The following is a 19112-nucleotide window of genomic DNA, read 5'->3' as shown; positions in this document are numbered from 1 at the left end:
TAACTTTGCATATGCTTCCTTAAGCTTAAAAAAATCAATGCAAAATTAAATATTACTGTCTTATCATCAATTAGTACTGAAGGATTTGTTTCTTTCCCAAGGGTGAAGGAGGCAGCTATGCTAGACTCATGACTACTGCATCTGTGTCCTTTGCATTGACATAGCGATGTAATGCAAGCTAGACTTTCCAAAAGTTATTTATTTATGTTAATGTTGCCAACGTGGCTTAACAATTATAGTAGAATATATCTCTTTAGGTTTTAATGAAATTGAAAACATACCAGATTTTAAATTAACAGTAGCAGAAAAAGCTGCTTTCTTGTTCTAAATACAGAAAATAAATGGCAAAAGAAACAAGAAAAAAGTCAGTATTGGGGTGACACTGTAAACTTGGTGACCTGTAAACTCTAAGTGAAAATCACTTTCAGTGTTATTGAGAACATGTTCTAAGCAACTCAATTATGGGAACTGACTGATTCCTGAACCAGCCAATGGTTCCTTTTCACTTAGAGTTCTGCTGACCTTGCTTGTTTTTAGGCAGTTACTTTTAAAAAGTCAGTTTAGACTACCATTCATTATCTACCTTAAAAAAAAACAAAACAATATTTTTCCCAAGACAGTCTTAAAGGTATTTATGAAAGTATCATTAATAACCATGACTAGTAAAACTGACTAACATATTTAAAAGAAAAAAGAGGCTTTGATGACTTGGAGGGATCTAGAAATTTATCTACCAATATTAAAATACATATAGCCGTGAGGAAACATTTTTAATTAACATTCTCTTTTTGGATGGAGAAAAGTTTAACTAACCTTAGGGAAGGTTGAGATATTTGCACGACATTAGGGTAAATTTTAGGAGTAAATGCAAAATCCCTGGAGAAGATATGGGAAGAAATTACTTGAGGTTTCTTGTGAATTTTTTGTTATGGTTTGATGATAAATACCATGCAAATATCCTCTGTCAGTGTGTTTTGGCAGTCCTTCCAAGGCAGCTAGGGAGTGAGGAGGATTACAGAAAGAACAAAAATGAGGTTGATTTTATACTAGCAAAACACAGAGGGGAATTCTGTAACTTTTCAGCAAGCTCTCCACCTCATTCCTGTGTCCACTCCAAATTATTGTAAAATCTTTGTAAAAACAAAAATATAAACTTCCAAATACAATCAAAATTTCATCTTTGCCAACAGGAGTAATCAAAATGCACCCCCATTTCTTGCTCTAGTACTGAGCAAGAGGAGTCTTGGTTTTTCAGAGACTGGAACATGGCACAGTTTAAAGTAGGAGCAGGACTTTCTGGGGTAACATATGTAAGGAGAGGTGAGAGAGTACCGTCACTAGCAGACGTAACACTGCCTCAGAACACACAGATAAATGCGTGGCTGGGACCATCTGGTCTACCTTCCCCTACTTTTCAGACTGCAGTCATAAACCCTCCTCTTCTGCAAGGAAAACATCAGCCCTTCATTCTGCATCTTACCTCTGTAGTCACCTGACAGCGGGGGAGTCCTGAGCCCTGATGCTCATTTTGGAACACAGTCCTAAAATCATAGGAAGGGATCCATGGGCTCCCATTCTGTTTCTTGACCTCTTCTGGACAAATTAATGATTAGGCTTGTTTCAATTGCAGATAAGCAATTGGCAAACCAGGAGGAGGATCGTCCTGGAAACAGCAGCTTGCTTGGGTACTATAAAGCTTGGTGCTGTAGACATAGAGTTCTGCTATACCTAGGCAAAGGAAAATTGTAATAAAACCAAAGAGAAAGTTACATTGCTTTTCATGGTGAATATGCTGGCTTCATTTAAGTTTGAATGCAAGCTCATTCTAAGTAGCTGTAGATAGATGACAGGTGGCCACCTGGATGAGGGAAAGCCCCAATGAAGTCAGTAGAGCTAAATGATTAAATGGCATTTCTGCCCTTTTGGATACTCTCTGAAGTCATGTCTAACTTCTGAAAGCATTTATGAGTACCATGTGCCAGTCTGTCACACTCTCTTGTTATTGCCGAAATGGACAATTGAGGAAAACCCTAAGTCCCTAGTTCAACTATCAGATGTCTTGTTTTGTGTTTTGTTTAGATAGAAAACTAGTGCTAAAGGCACATCATTTTTCCACATCAACCTCATAAATGTTTCTTTTAAAACTATTCACAGCATAGCAATGTACTCAGTTTTCAGGATCCACAGATTACCACAGATGATCCTTACGTAGGACATGTGACTTAAAGTCCTTTCGCTTCACACAGAAATCCAGCATGACAAAATCTGATCTAGCAATCAAATTCCCTCTCCAAACACCAGAAGTGTATCTAGATGTAGTTTAGTTTGCCTATCCAGAAAAATCAGAATTTTTCTCCCTTTTAAACCCAAAGACTATTAATGCAAATCCAATTGAATTTGCATTTGATTACATTTCTGATGGAAACATTCATATGCAAATGAAAATTCATGCAAAGATAGCCAGATAATTCAAATAGTTGCTGAAATATCAAGATAAAATTAGGATATTAAATGTACATCCATCCACTTTTACTGGGTTACACCAAGGTCATCAAGTGGGACAATATTCTGAAAAGCCTCGAATAAATTTTTAAAAATATTCAAATAGGTATGTGTTCAGAAGGGAGCTCTAACATTACTTTGAATTGTCATAGTACAGAAAAAGATGTCAGCCACCATTACGTTTAGGCATATTGTTTTAAGACATTCGCTTTAGCTGGGTGGTAGTGGTACTCACCTTTAATCCCAGCACTATGGAGCCAGAGCTAGGCGGATCTCTGAGTTCAAGGCCAGCCTGTTCTACAGAGTGAGTTCCTGGATATCCAGGACTACACAGAGAAACCCTCTCACAAAAAACAAATGAAACCATATCTTTTAAATCTTGCTCCTTGTCTTCTCCTATCATTAAAAGCAAAAATTAATTCTTGATAAGACTATTTTAATGAGCCTCCCCCCAAAAATAGGCAAACAGTTTATGTAAGCTGGTAGTTCCCACATTCTCCCTAAGGTGTCAATGGAGCACGTTCAGTGACGTTATCATTGTCTTCTCTAACAAGATCCTTTGAAAGCACCTATGGCCTTGTGAATGGAAGAGCTAAACCATGATCTTAGCTGATGGCTATTAAATCCAACTAACAGATGTAAGCAGAAGTTAAAAGTGAAATTTAGGCATCTAGTCTCTCACATTCCAAACTCTGAATGAAGCAGAGAGCTGTTCCTGTTACACTTAGCAGAAGGTGGAATGAGAAAACTGGAAGACTTGAGGTCAGCACCTAGTTTGGTGTCCATAAAATATAAAGAAAATTCTCTTGATTTTTTTTCTGCATATTCTTACGTTTATCCACGATTTCAACTCTTTAGAATTCTAGTGTTTCCTGTTTGGGCAGATTCTAAAGAAAAAGAATACACTTTAGCATGTCACTGGGGTAAGCTGGATCTCTCCCCAAGTGTAAATCTCTCTCAATTCCAGCCACTTTTCTTTGTCTCTACCACTACTTCCTTAATCCTTGTTTCTTGAGGGATTTTGAAGAGGAACATACCCTCCCCCCACCCCTGATATGTCCCAACCCCACCCTACCCTCATCCAACTCTGAGCAGAACTCTCTTTTTTCTTCTGTCCCTGTCATACTATAGCCAAGTTATCACTAAAAAGTATGTTTTCATTCAATGCCACTGTCCTTCTTGATTAATAGTCTTCAATAGCTTCTTCTTCTTCTTGGTCCTAGAATAAAAGGGAAAGGCCTTAGGAGGGATACTGCCACCTGCATGCTCCCATTTCTGCTACCTCTGCTCTTCAACACCCTACAGTTCTTTCTTTCACTCTATAGTCCAATAGACACCAAAATATCCGTGTTCCTAGTCACCTGTATACACACTGCTGCTCCGGCTTTGAGAGTAAGTTCATTCCAACTGTTCCCCATTAAAACTTTCCTAATCTTTAGGGCTCATTGGATTCCTGTGTTACCTTTGCTCACACCACCATACAACAACACCACATTTACTCGTCCTTCCTTCCTTCCTTCCTTTTTTCTTTCTTTCTTTCGTCTTGCTCTTTACTCCTCCTCCTCCTCTTCCTCCTCCTCTTCCTCCTCCTCTTCCTCCTCCTCTTCCTCCTTCTTCTTCTCTTCCTCCTCCTCCTCCTCTTCCTCTTCTTCCTCTCTTCTTCTTCTTCTTCTTCTTCTTCTTCTTCTTCTTCTTCTTCTTCTTCTTCTTCTTCTTCTTCTTCTTCTTCTTCTTCTCCTCCTCCTCCTCCTCTTCCTCCTCCTCCTCCTCTTCCTCCCCCTCCTCCTCCTCCTCCTCCTCCTCCTCCTCCTCCTCCTCCTCCTTCTTCTTCTTCTTCCTTCTTCTGTGGTATCCTGAAGGACAAGGTTAACTCTGATCTTCGCTTAGGAAAATAAGACTTACTGTTAAGGCTTTCAATCAACACATGTTGAACAAACAGGAGCCTCTATTTTCTTACTTTTATCATCCAAAATCCACAAGTTTATAATAATGTGAACCGAAGGAAAAAAGAGAAAATTAACTAACTTGCTTGAACAGTATCACATCACAACCAGCCAAAGATGCTTCCTATATGGAACCCTGCATGCTTCTTGTAGCAAAGAAAATATGGTGAAAATCTAGCGGAGTCAGAGGGAACTGCTTTTAAACCATGGTACCATAAGTCAGCCACACATTGTGCTAATAATGCAAAGCAGTTTTTCCGGCACCCATAAAGAATAACTAACAGTTACTCTTCCAGCCCTATGTTATTATGTACAATTTTTTATTTGTGATATGTAAGCTGTGACTAATTTCAGAGGTGTGTCTAGAGATTTTAAGTATATCATGTCCAGTGACATAAATTGTTGCAATTGGTTCACAACAATTATTTCATAAAAACAGCCATAACTTAAGCTAAAATCATATAGAAATCATGCTGCGGTTTTATCAGTGGGGTTCTATTACTTTTTATTTTATTTTTCAGCTGGGAACTTACTTTTATTTCCTTTTAACTATACAATGCTGAGCAAAGATCAAAATCACAGTGAGAGAGAATGCTTCATTTTGAGAGTTTTTAGCAAAGTCAGACTATTGCATTTGTAGGGATGCTTCTCCATTCACATCTGTCTCAGAATTCCTAGACCTGACTCTCTTATTCAAGGAAGAGCATCACAAGAGCTTTGACTTAGCAACAGGATGCATCTGTGGATAGGCAGGTAAAGTTTAGAATGCCTTGAGAAAATTAAATTTTCCTTTTTTTTGTGTGTGAGTGAAAACGATTTGTCCAAGGGACTGTGGAAGGGCTGGAGAGGCCTACACTGTCTGCTGACCCCTCAGAGTATATTGTCTAGGCTTTCCTGACACCAAGCGCTAAATTTACTTTTCTTAAGACGAAAAAAAGTTTCATATAGTCCATTAAAGTATCAGCAAGCATATGTTTAGGTCGTGTTTAGGGATTCTTTTTTTAGTTAACTTTTAAAACTTTTCAATAAATACATTTTAAATTTTCTTTCATTTGTATGTGAATTATACAGGCAAACGTCCTAAAAACAAATCTGCCTACATAAACAAAGTAAGCTCTTTTGCGTGTATCATAAAAATAAGCATTTAATCAGTATTTGTTCATCTTCCCTTCTGACAAATGAGTCACTTTGAAGTCTTACTAGTGACAAGCCAACCTTGATTACTAACCATAACCTAGAGGACTTGGTCACCTAGGAAAAAGGCCCTGAAAAGACCTTTCTCTTCTGTTTACCGTTCCAGTTAAGAATGCAAATTGCACATCAGACTTTGAGGAATACTTTGCCAAAAGAAAACTGGAGGAGCGAGATGGCCACGCAGTCAGCATCGAAGAGTATCTTCAACGAAGCGACACTGCCATTATATACCCAGAAGCCCCGGAGGAGCTGTCTCGCCTTGGCACGCCAGAGGCCAATGGGCAAGAAGAAAATGGTAAGGCTGTAATTCATTTTTAGCCACGATACTGACCTCTGCAGCTGTTACAGTTACAAATGCACTACATGCCTGGGTGTTTACCTTAAAGATTCGAAGAACAGCTGCAGAGGCGTGGAATTTCATGAGCAAAGATTAGAACTGTAATTTTAGGGTATTGTGAAATTTTTTTTTGTCAGCAAATTTGTGCCATTTGTACATCCAATACAGAATAAGAAGAATTAAAGCCCATTTCTAAGAGATAAAAATATCTAAATGTATTCCTATCTTTCAGAGATATTTTACTTTTGAGGGGAAAAAATAAAGTTTAGATCACCCACCCTCACCTTTCGTCCTCTGACACCTGAGAATCTCCTTCCATCCTGTGAATTCCCCAGTAACCTGTGAGTCTAGAGTTCAGAGGGACTGTCAGTCACCCGAAGGGAATTTCTTCATTTATCAGCTGTTTAAATCTCCCCTCCCCACAAATAAGCTCAACTAATTAATTAATTTTCGAGCGCAGTGTGAGCTGATTCGGACAGGCCTGCCCTGGGTGTTCAAGGGGCCTGGTTGTGAGGGGCCGGGCGCAATGATGGCGCTGGACTGGAGCAGATTGCTGCGATTCCTGTCATAGCAGCCCGGGCAGCCAGCCCATTAGCTGCCATTGATTTACTGACCTTTTGGCCCGCTCCTCTCCCTCTCGCCTCTTGGCTACAGACCTGCCACCTGGAACTCCAGATGCTTTTGCCCAACTGCTGACCTGCCCCTACTGCGACCGTGGCTACAAGCGTTTGACATCCCTGAAGGAGCACATCAAGTACCGCCACGAGAAGAATGAAGAGAACTTTTCCTGCCCTCTCTGTAGCTACACGTTCGCCTACCGCACCCAGCTCGAGAGGCATATGGTGACGCACAAGCCAGGGACAGATCAGGTGGGGGTTGGTTCTAAGTGATTTCTTTCTATAATAACCCCTTAGAGAAACGATATTGCTTTGATTGGCAATCATTATTAATTTTTCATGGCATTTTGAAGATGCAGATCTTTTAATGGTAATAGCTTTAATTGAGGTCTAAATGATTTTTTGATGGTCTCTTCTAATATGATTTAATAGTCTTATGTTCACGATCGAATGAGTGTGTTAATTTCTAATTTAGAAATTTTATTTGCACTTTAACTTGACTTTAGTTTCATTTTTATGTTCCACAAAAAGTGAATGAAATTGTAGCATTTTAATTATACATTATTAAACATCTCAGCAATTTTAATTCCATTTTTCACCTAGTTTTGCTTAGGCATTTTTTTAATATAGGACCTAACGCATAGTAAAAGAAGTGTGCATTTCTTTCATTTGTCATGAAATACTTTCAAATCACTTAGAATACTTTACAAGCTTACTAGTTTGTGAAATATGTTTTTAGGAAGATAAAAAGGCCATATAAGTTATATGCATATACATAATATATTGGAAAAGTGTTACATGATTAAAAAAAACATTGGTTATAATTAAAATAATTCCATCTCAATATACATGTTGTACTTAAATGCCAAAATTGTCTTGCCTCTTTTAGCTTATTTGCTTTAAAAATAAGACCTCTGTTTAGGAAAGGTAAGGAGAGGGTCTTAAATCCCTGGAATGACTGAGTAGGACTGATTCACAGCATCTCTTAAATGTTTCAGCAAAACTGCTCTTTCTGTACTCCTGGGAGAATTGACTCTGAAAACTGATATTATGATGTGTTGGGTGGTCAAAGTAATGGTGTTTCATAAGTCACAATAACTGGTCCTACAGAAACAGAATTGCCCTAAATGAACTTGGATATTATATATATTTTTAAATAATTAAATATGACATTCTCTATAAAGCTCCGATTTGTCCTCATAGGCTTCATTGTCTTTGAATGAGGAAAAGCAGATACAAACCCAATCAAGCAAGAATGGAAATGCTGTGTTACAAATTTTTACTATTTAAGGCACTCTGTCACAGTATCACACCGCTTGTTTCTGATTGGACTTGTTACTGAAATGTTTTCCAAAAATCAGCTATAAGTAATATGCTTGTACAGTTACACTTTTGTAACAGTTTATCTTCCCAAGCTTCTATGCACAAAAAAAAAAAAAAAAAAAAAAAAAAAAAAAAAAAAAAAAAAAAAAAAAAAAATTAGGAAAAAAAGCCTAGATATTTATCTAGTATCACTGCTTTAAATTTCACATGCAGACGTGTGACTGTTGGCGCATTATGAATGGTAGCTTTGGTGTTGAAAAGCCCTCTCATTTGCTCATGGCATTTACAATTAGTAAATTAAAATGATTGTATCATATTAACAGTGGCACAACTAAAGTTTATAGTAGTCCTCTGAGGGCTGTGGGGGAGACAAAGCAGCTGTTGCTGTTTGTTTATGCAACTCGGCAACATATGAGCACTGGTCCCTCAATGGCGCTCGGCGGGTTGGGCTCCGCTTGATCTTTGAAGGTTGCTGCTGTTTGAACAAACCTCCCTGTGTCCCATGTAACACCATCTGTCTCACTAGGAATGTGGGAAGATTCAGCACACCCTAGCAGTTGTCACACCGTTTCTGGGCTGTCTTTTTGCAAAAAGCTTTTGTGTCATTGCTGCAGAAAAAGGCTGGCCTCCTACCTTGAGCATCCAGAGTAGATGACTGTATTTTTCCCCTAGAATTCCAAGTCACACTGCCTTCCCGCCTTGTTTAAAAAGGTCAGCGGTGTTTGATTGTGTCTGTGCTTCCTCTAACTTGTCTTTTCAGCAAACCTTTTTTTTTCCCTGTTGGTTCTTGCACACTACCCAAAAGGAAAATGAAAAGTCATTGGAGTCCTTCCTACTGGCTTGTGATAAAACTGTTCAAGCAGCTATAACTCAAGATGTTGTCTCTTATTCAATAATGAATCAAATGTGATAGGCAGTACCTAAGAAAAACAGAGTTGACATGAGCCAGTAGCACCATAAGTGGGACATTTAAACAGACATACCAAATATTTATAATCAAAGGGTTTTTTTTTTTTTTTTTTTTTTTGGTTTTGTTTTTTTTGTTTTTGTCTTTTATTTGGGGTTTGGGGAGGTCGACATTTCTTTACATTTCAGTTTGGTTTAGTAAGATACACTTTTACCTGGATACAAAAAAACCTCATGAAAATTTGTTTTAAGTGTGGGTTAAGAGAAAAGAACAATTTTATAACTTTCAGGAAGCCCCCCCCCCCAACAAGATAGCAGTATTCTGAAAGGAACCCTTTAGGGTTTAGATCCTGCATTAAACCTTAAGAACCATGAACATCTCTACAATCATACTCTCTCTTCTCAGGGGTCAAAGAAATGCTCCAGAAACTAGATGATGGGTGTAATTGTGAAGCATGTGTCAGATGTGCCCGGCAAGCACTTTCTTAGAAGAGAAAAGTTCCCATTTTATTAGCAGCATTACCGCTCTTACTGCAACTCTGAAAGTCTGAGCAGAGAAATAAGCATGAACCCCTCAGCCTGTCTGAAGGAGGGGCCTTGAAAAATGATTCCTAAACAGTCTCCTTTGTGCCTCCCGAACAAAAATGATGGCCATTTTTCTCCTTTCACAGCACCAAATGCTAACCCAAGGAGCAGGTAACCGAAAGTTCAAGTGCACAGAGTGTGGCAAGGCCTTCAAGTACAAGCACCACCTGAAAGAGCACCTGAGGATTCACAGTGGTGAGTCACGGGAGGGGGGTGCACATTGCATTCGTACCCAATAGGGATGGTTGTGGAGACCATTTCGATGCATACAGCCCTGGGTGGAGTGCTGTGGGCTTACCCCTTTATTTTGGAAGCTCCAGGAGCCTTGGAGAGTCTTATGGTATTCTGTAAATGTTTATCCTTTTTACAACTCACAAGGGCTTTGGCTTTTTTTTTTTTTTTTTTTTTCTGCTAAATCTAGAGACTTTTACACAACTGTGTGTTACAAAACTTTGACCTGGAGGTATTTGGGCTGCAATTTCAGAAAGATATTTTCGGTTTTTTTTTTTTTTTTTTTTTTTTTTTTTGATACCTAAACTTATACAAGAAAAAGTGGGAGAAAATTGGACAGGAATTTGCATTTGCTGAACATTCCTTGACTCCTGATAGCTGTACATCGTAAGCCCACATGCTACCACTGAGATTTCTGCTTTATACATAGTTTGATAGCTCTGCCAAGCATTTTATTACCAAATTGGATGCTATTCAAGGAACTAGTTGAATTGGTGGAATCAATGGGATCTCCACAGAGTTGATTAAAGCCATGGCTACACTTCCCTTTAAATACTGTGACATCTTTATTATGCTATTGACCACACATTAATCTGACACTCTGTTTAAATGGGAGGCTGCCGATGGCCTAACAAGATTTGGGATTCTAGATGAAAAAGGCGTAGATAGCCTTCACCTTCCACAGCTTACAACTTGAATTATGTCCACCTGGGGTAGATAAAGCCCAGGCCATATGGTCATATAACTCTGACTTAAGCATCTAGAATGCAGGCCCACCTAAATTGCACACCTAGGTTAATTTCATCTGGGTCCACAGATCCTTGTCTTGGCAGACAGCTTTGTATGTTACCTAACCAATGAAATCTAATGCTAATTTTAATTATCCTTTTAGGTGAAAAACCTTACGAATGCCCAAACTGCAAGAAACGCTTCTCTCATTCTGGTTCCTACAGTTCACATATCAGCAGCAAGAAATGTATTGGCTTAATCTCAGTAAATGGCCGAATGAGAAACAATATCAAGACGGGTTCTTCCCCTAACTCTGTTTCTTCTTCTCCTACTAATTCAGCCATTACTCAATTAAGGAACAAGTTGGAAAATGGAAAACCACTTAGCATGTCTGAGCAGACAGGCTTACTTAAGATTAAAACAGAACCACTAGACTTCAATGACTATAAAGTTCTTATGGCAACACATGGGTTTAGTGGCAGTAGTCCCTTTATGAACGGTGGGCTTGGAGCCACCAGCCCTTTAGGTGTGCACCCATCTGCCCAGAGTCCAATGCAGCACTTAGGAGTAGGGATGGAAGCCCCTTTACTTGGATTTCCCACCATGAATAGTAATCTGAGTGAGGTACAAAAGGTTCTACAGATTGTGGACAATACGGTTTCTAGACAAAAGATGGACTGCAAGACGGAAGACATTTCAAAGTTGAAAGGTTATCACATGAAGGATCCATGTTCTCAGCCAGAAGAACAAGGGGTTACTTCTCCTAATATTCCACCTGTCGGTCTTCCAGTAGTGAGTCATAATGGTGCCACTAAAAGTATTATTGACTACACCTTAGAAAAAGTCAATGAAGCCAAAGCTTGTCTCCAGAGCTTGACTACTGACTCAAGGAGACAGATCAGTAATATAAAGAAAGAGAAGCTGCGTACTTTGATAGATTTGGTCACTGATGATAAAATGATTGAGAACCACAGCATATCCACCCCATTTTCATGCCAGTTCTGTAAAGAAAGCTTCCCAGGCCCTATCCCCCTGCATCAGCATGAACGCTACCTGTGTAAGATGAACGAAGAAATCAAGGCAGTCCTGCAACCTCACGAAAACATAGTTCCCAACAAAGCTGGAGTTTTTGTTGATAATAAAGCCCTCCTCTTGTCATCCGTACTTTCTGAGAAAGGACTGACAAGCCCCATCAACCCATACAAGGACCACATGTCTGTACTCAAAGCATACTATGCTATGAACATGGAGCCTAACTCTGACGAACTGCTGAAAATCTCCATTGCTGTGGGCCTTCCTCAGGAATTTGTGAAGGAATGGTTTGAGCAAAGAAAAGTCTACCAGTATTCGAATTCCAGGTCACCATCACTGGAAAGGACCTCCAAGCCATTAGCTCCCAACAATAACTCCACCACAAAAGACTCTTTATTACCCAGGTCTCCTGTAAAACCTATGGATTCCATCACATCGCCGTCTATAGCAGAACTCCACAACAGCGTCACGAGTTGTGATCCTCCTCTCAGGCTAACAAAATCTTCCCATTTCACCAATATGAAAGCAGTAGATAAACTGGACCACTCAAGGAGTAATACTCCTTCTCCTTTAAATCTTTCCTCCACATCTTCTAAAAACTCCCACAGTAGCTCATACACTCCAAATAGCTTCTCTTCTGAGGAGCTGCAGGCTGAGCCATTGGACCTGTCATTACCAAAACAAATGAGAGAACCCAAAAGTATTATAGCCACAAAGAACAAAACAAAAGCTACTAGCATAAATTTAGACCACAACAGTGTTTCTTCATCATCTGAAAACTCAGATGAGCCTCTGAATTTGACTTTTATCAAGAAAGAGTTTTCAAATTCGAATAACCTGGACAATAAGAGCACTAACCCTGTGTTCGGCATGAACCCATTTAGTGCCAAGCCTTTATACACAGCTCTTCCACCACAGAGCGCATTTCCCCCTGCCACTTTTATGCCACCAGTCCAGACCAGCATACCCGGGCTACGACCATACCCAGGGTTGGATCAGATGAGCTTCCTACCACATATGGCCTATACGTACCCTACAGGAGCAGCTACCTTTGCTGATATGCAGCAAAGGAGGAAATACCAGCGGAAACAAGGATTTCAGGTAATGGGATGAGTCACTTGGCTCTGCAGAAAGGCGATGAAAAGTGTGGTCTAGCACATATGCTACCCTAGCTGTGATTTTCAGCCTGCCCAGTCAATAAGTAAATAACCCAGAGGATGCACAGAGCTGGGTGAAACACTCAGTCTGGGGGAGGGGGGGCTAAATCAGGAATAAGAAAGTTTCGAAACAAGCTAGCAGAACTGGTGGCTGAAAGGATAAGTGTATGAAGAAGCTAAGGCAAGGAGATTGCTAGTATAAGCTTGGGCAGCATAGCAGGAACTTATCTCCAAAACAAACAAAACAAAATGGAGAATTATTTTGAGAATCACGTGTTGATGCTAGTAGTTGGTCAGCTTACCTACATGCTTGAAACTGAAGTATGTTAACAGCCACATGCTTTGAAAGATGTCTGGGACTTGAAGGACTCACATGTTTAAATGTATATATCTATTTTGTTGTATAAAGAATAGTTCATCTTGAAGTAATATATTACAGGTTACACAGGACTTCTTGCCTGATTTTCAAGTTGTCAAATAATTCATAGGTGGTAGAATCTGAAAGCAGGCATTGTTTTTAGTACTATTTGTATAATCCCTGTTTGTAAAAGAGGAGCCAAAGTGGCGGTGCACGGCTGTAACAGCTGTCCAGTATTCCAATTTACAGCACATCTGCCCTCTTTGTAAATGCACTTAAGCCATTTAATCTTCCCTAGTATTAATTAGTGCAAATATAGTCTAAGAAAACTGAACTGTTGGCTAGCAAATGGAAATGTATGTTATCATGCAAGTTTGCACTCCTTTGGACCAAGACAAAATAAACATCAAGAAATTTAATAATTTACTAATCCACATTCATTATTGCTCGATGCTGAAGGCTGTTTTAACATAGATAGAACATTGATAAAAAGTGTTATTAATATTCTCTATTTCAAATGAGAAAATTAAATATAAAAATATAGCTTAAGGCTTTTAGTTGGTAGACATACATTTAAATAGATTGTATAATAATATTTTGTACCTAAATATAAAATTCAATTAAAATGAGGTTTCTACAGCTACCAATCATTTCTGAAATGAAGTACACTGGAAACTATAGTAATTCGGATATTTAATGTTCATCCGTGGGTTTTCCCTGGTATTAAAAAATGTGGAAGATTTAAGGAAACTTTTTCCCATCTATGGCAGAGATGGTTTATGTTTTCCTTTACGTGTTCAGGAAAAAAAAAAACTGAAGAGATATCAGTTATCAGATAGATTGGCATCTAGCAGTTTCCGAGGCTCTCTCGTTGTCAGATGCTTAATTGTTTGGTGTAAACACAAAGAGAAGAGACCATGTTGAACTGTGTGATTATATCACAGGGAGAACTGCTTGACGGAGCACAAGACTACATGTCAGGCCTCGATGACATGACAGACTCTGATTCCTGTCTGTCTCGAAAGAAGATAAAGAAGACAGAAAGTGGCATGTACGCCTGTGACTTATGTGACAAGACATTCCAGAAAAGCAGTTCCCTTCTACGACATAAATACGAACACACAGGTATGAGCGACTTTGACTAGCTAGAGCTCTCCGGCCTGCTGTATGTTTCGTAATATTTAATGAGTTCACTTGTGCAACCTAAGATGTAGCGTATGCTGATACCTTCAACAAGAAAAAAGTAATCCTTTTGCGTAACTCAGTAGGACTTTTGTGTTGCCTGTTTATTGGATCATTCATGTGTTCATGAGTGTGCTTGTCTTCCTAACTTTCAGTTATCTGTAAAACAAAGTTGCCTATTATGTCGAAGGGAAATTTACATGCCCAGGGTAATGAGATGGTATGGCAAGAGCTAATTAGTGAAAGTATCTTCAAATTCTTAAGCTGTGGTGAATTTTTATATGTGTAAAAATTTCATAATAAATCTGCTCAGTGATATACTTACTAGTGGACTCGTACAAATACTAAGTAAGCCATGCTTTGGGGTGACTTTGTTTGGTTTTCATAAATTGGCCACTTTTGACTCAATTATAAAGGTTATTTCCACAAAAGAAAAGCAAGAGACCAAATAAGCCAATGAATCCTGTAATTGAAAGACTGAAATAATATCTCCAATTCATGTGTTCTCTATTAATCACCGATACTGACAAAGCCCTGACAAGGTGGCAGCCCAGGGCTCCCTGGGACTATAGGTGGTATGTTACTTTTTCTAAATGTACGTCATGTGAAGACATTTTCACAACCCCAGATCAGATCTGTAGCTCAGTACTAGGGTTTCCATCAACATTCTCTCTCTCCTCTCCATCTTTCTGCTCTAAAACAAGGAAACCTAGTCTTATCCTGTTCCTAATTCCTTTCCAAACCTTTTCCACTAGAAATCTGTATTTACCCAGGTGGGAAAAAGAAAATATAGCATCACATTCAAAATATTGGAGGTGGGAGAAGGAAAAATAAAGTGTAGAAAACCTTTTACTTTAAACAAGGGCAAAAGATGTCATTGATGTTTATGGTGTCGGAGAGAAGAGGTGTTAAATCTTAACTATCTGCAGATAGGGTACATATTCTGATACTGAAAGATACTCTGGAAAATACAGGTACTCCAAGTCTTCCCAGATCCTGCACTAGCCATGTTGGAGGTAGCACATGTGACCAGAATCAAGCTGAGCACTGGGGGGGAGGGGCACATGCTGGACCACTAGTGCTGAGATCGCTTTGTGAGGAGAACCCAGGTGGTAACAGCCTGGCTCCTGGTCTAACCAGTTCAGCTCCTTTGCCTCTAACCATAATATTTGTGGTTATCATTTTAAAAGGCCAATTAATGATACTTTCAAAAGACCCCACATTGGTTCTCAAATCTACACAAATTTTATACGTAAGTTATATATTTGAAACATCAATTTTTTTCTCACACTGTTCATTTATTATACTTTCTTTAATACCGAGTCTTATTTAAGTATTCACAGAGTAACAAATATTTTCATGCCTAAATCTACTTTAATTTTAATCAACCTCAAATATATTTTGTATTTCATTATTCAGCTACAATAGGCACATCACTGAAGGCATTTTTCCCTCTCTGATGGTCTTATTATATGACCATATGCAAACTCTATCATTTACTACATGATGAGTGTAAAACTTTTATTTTAGTGAGGGCTCTCATACATAGTGACACCCAGTCAGCATATTTATCTCCATAAGCTTCATAAATGTTCAGCTAGTTGAGACACCCAAAAGTTGACAAATGCAAATGTATATAAATATATTTTTTTAGAAAATCACATTACTTTAAAAGTAAAATATCCTGGCCCTTTAAGATGAGAGATCTGCTACCTAGAAATATTACCTAGCAACAGGATGCTAGTCATGCAATGGCTTCTCTAAACTGGTGATCAGTTATCCTTCTGTTGGTATCCCAGCTTGTAGAGTTTTCAATATGTTAACTTTCTGGTCTCTTGACCAAACATCTCATGACGTGAATACTGTCCTTGTATTAGGTTCCATCCAAGAAAAATTTCTTCATGAAATGTGTCAGTATGATGTATATGTAAATTTAGCTTGCTTTCTTCTAACTGGACTCCATAAGCCTTTTGTTTATATTAATATCTAATAACATTTTAAATGAGTTAATATGAATATATTAAGAGATTAACTGTCTTGACTCGAAGGCAGGGCAATGAAGTTGGACTGTCATTTGGCTACTATATGTTGATTATAAATGTGTCATTGATAAGTATGTTTGTTATCTGTCTATAGAACTGTTTAAATTAAGAAGAAAATTAGTGTCTATTTATTCCTGGGAGTCTGTGCTCTTTTGCCATAATCTATTTTAAATTTATTTCCTAGGCAGATACCAAAGTCATACTGCTTAATTCTCTTACCAATGGCTTATTGCTTGCTTGTTTGCTTGGTTTTTGGGGGGAGGGACATACCCTGGATAGTACAGAGAAGGAAATACTTTGTAAATGTTAACTTCAATTGGAATAATTGTCATAAACAATGACTGAAATAAAAGATCTGAACCTCCTGGTAGGCACTGTCAAGGACTCATTTGTACTCCACTAAAATTTCAATCTGATATCGATTGAGTGTTTTCTCTGTTGAGACATTGTGGTAGGCGCTTTCGAACCACCTTATTTAGGAAAGAAATAAAGATATTTCTACTTTGGAGTTAACAAAGTCTAAATTTTAAATAAATTTCTGGTCAATTTTATTCCTAAGTGATATGGTAATTTTTCATACCACAAACCTCTCTGTTATTAATTTTAGTCTTCATCCTTGCTCTCTGTTGAGTTATGGACTTAAACAACAGTGACAAACAGTTGAATTTCTTTAATAGCAATGTGGGTGTTTTTTCTGAATCTTATTCATATAAAAATTTATTTCTAGGACATTTTGATTTGAGTCAGGTAAACTAAACAAACAACTTAAAATTAAATAAATCCCCAAGTAAGCTCTTTATTTTAAATTGAATTTATTAAATACTTGTTCATGAAGGTTCTCAAGATTAGTAGAATGTTAGTGCAAGGGAAATGTCAAACTCCCAGGGACTCACCAAGTTTGTCCTTTCCGGGGCATCACAGTTGAGTCCTTTAACCTCCTAGGTTGCCTGTTTGTGATACAGAATTAATGTGGCCCTATTCCAAATACAGTGTGCATTACCAAATACATTCTTTGGAAGTTGGCTGCTGTATATTCTCGCCACAGTGACCTAACTGGTGGACCACCCTTCATCCTGAGCTGATGAGACAGTAACATCAAAAAAGACATCACGAGACAGCTTTGTTCGTGCATCTTTTAACAACTAAAGCGACAAGAAAAATTTTCCTGTGTAATTTTTCTCCATTCAGATTTACTTCTTGCGTGGACTCTACTCCCGATGCATGCATTTTGCTTAGAATTTAGGAGATGGTTGAACCTGTATTAATGGACAAGAGTTAAGTGACTTAACTCTAATTGGCTGCTCACTAAAAAGTCCTCGTACTAAACTCTTTATAAATCCTGTCCCCACTCTTCCATCTATGGCTAGTCACCAGACTAAGTCCCCAAATGACTTCCCTTTATCTACAAAGACCCTGATCCTAGAAGCAGTTGACATACTTGAGACTGTGTGCACTCCTGCTTGTTCTGACTCATCAACCCTAGTGAGTACTATTCTGCCCCCCTGGAATAATTGCTACCAATGCCTTAGCCTTCTCTCTGGAACATCAGCATTTTAAATGTGCACTTATAAACAAGGAAGGCCAACATTATACCATAGTAGCTCGAACACTTCCTGAAAGGTTAAAAAGAAAAGAATAATTCATTTGTGTTTCCTATTGTTACCTCCCCAAATGAAAAAGTACTGCGTATCTCCAGTTTCCCACCACGCTACTCCTTTCCCTCATAGAAAACCTCTTTTCCCAAATTTAAAGACTGGTTCTTACATGCCATAAATTAAATGTGCTATCTTCAGACTATTAGCTAACTTGAAGTAGGTTAATATAATTCTGTCTGCATTTCCCGATTGGTGAGCACTAACTTATTATTTTGAACTCTTATATCTTACAAGTAAACAAACAAACAAACAAAAATCCCAAACTTCCTACCTAAATATTGTGCCTTCCTATATCACACGCCAGTAACTTTATATCGGATGTTCCAGTCAAATGAAAACCATCAATGAAATAACAAATAGAACTGTCTGCAGCATTTTCTAAGTAGTAGCAATGCCCTGGAGGCATTCAATAACATTATTAAAGATATTTGATTACTAATTGGGATTGTATATCACCATATAACTGAATACCTGAAGTGTCCAGAATGGGTTCCTAATCTTATAACATGACACTTAGCAAATGAAAATGGGGTTGTCTCTACTAATGCCAGTGTTCTAATTCAATTTGCTGAAACAAGAGTTTGTAGTCGGAAACAAAATCACATAGCTGCATGTATGTTATGACGGTACTTCATGCTCTGCGCCACACGTTGACTATAACTCTGGAGCGTCAGGCTGATGTATCTTCTTGTCAGTTCTATTTTGGAAATAAAGTTTTAACTATGACAGCTACTAAAGGTGTTGAAGGCATTCCAGTGCCATTTGTGGCCTTGAATCAACCAGCTGTGTTTAGGCTTGGCGGTGGTTTCAAGTTCCAAACACTGGTTAGAAACTGCCTGGAGTATGAAAAGAAGTACAGGTTTCTCTAGCTGAGGAGTATTTTAACACTCACCAAGTGGCTGACATCCCATAGAAAACTCTAGAGGGAAAACACCATTTGGAGCTAGTTCAAACCCCATGAAATACATCTTTGTAATCTGTATTTCGGGTGGTTTCTTCTCAGCGTTTTATTCTTAGAATCCAATGACTGATAAGACACTCTTACCATCTTCTTGCCTCTATCCTGTTCTTTTCTAACGTGGTGGTAGTTTGGTCCTGATGGAGACTAAGCCCACTTTCAAAGCAGCTAGCTCACGATGTAAGATCCAAAGCCAGTGATGATGCCATTTCTATTGCTCTTACTCAAGTTCTTGCCTGAAAAAACGTTAAGAAAGAATTGTCTGGCCGCAAAATGTTGTAGGCCACTAGAAAATGTCTTGTTTCACTGGACATTTTTCGGCTTGGGACACTAAGAAGGCCTCCGTGTTAACTTCCCCTTC

The 19112-nt window shown here is 38.5% G+C and overlaps 1 protein-coding gene across 2 annotated transcripts in view; it reads left to right on the top strand.

Annotated features, from left to right (window-relative positions):
* The window catches only part of ZEB2 (zinc finger E-box binding homeobox 2), a 126006-nt gene that overhangs the window by 104202 nt on the left and 2692 nt on the right, over positions 1-19112 (top strand). For both annotated transcript variants that reach the window (XM_080927256.1, XM_080927255.1), the window contains exons 5-9: positions 5746-5934; positions 6631-6845; positions 9494-9602; positions 10531-12500; positions 13859-14039. In XM_080927256.1, coding sequence (XP_080783382.1) covers positions 5746-5934; positions 6631-6845; positions 9494-9602; positions 10531-12500; positions 13859-14039 — 2664 coding nt within the window. The remainder of the gene's footprint in view (positions 1-5745; positions 5935-6630; positions 6846-9493; positions 9603-10530; positions 12501-13858; positions 14040-19112) is intronic.

This window comes from Micromys minutus (assembly GCF_963924665.1).
Source record: "Micromys minutus genome assembly, chromosome: 13".
Lineage (NCBI taxonomy): Eukaryota > Metazoa > Chordata > Mammalia > Rodentia > Muridae > Micromys > Micromys minutus.
This window is presented reverse-complemented; position numbering and strand designations above follow the sequence as displayed.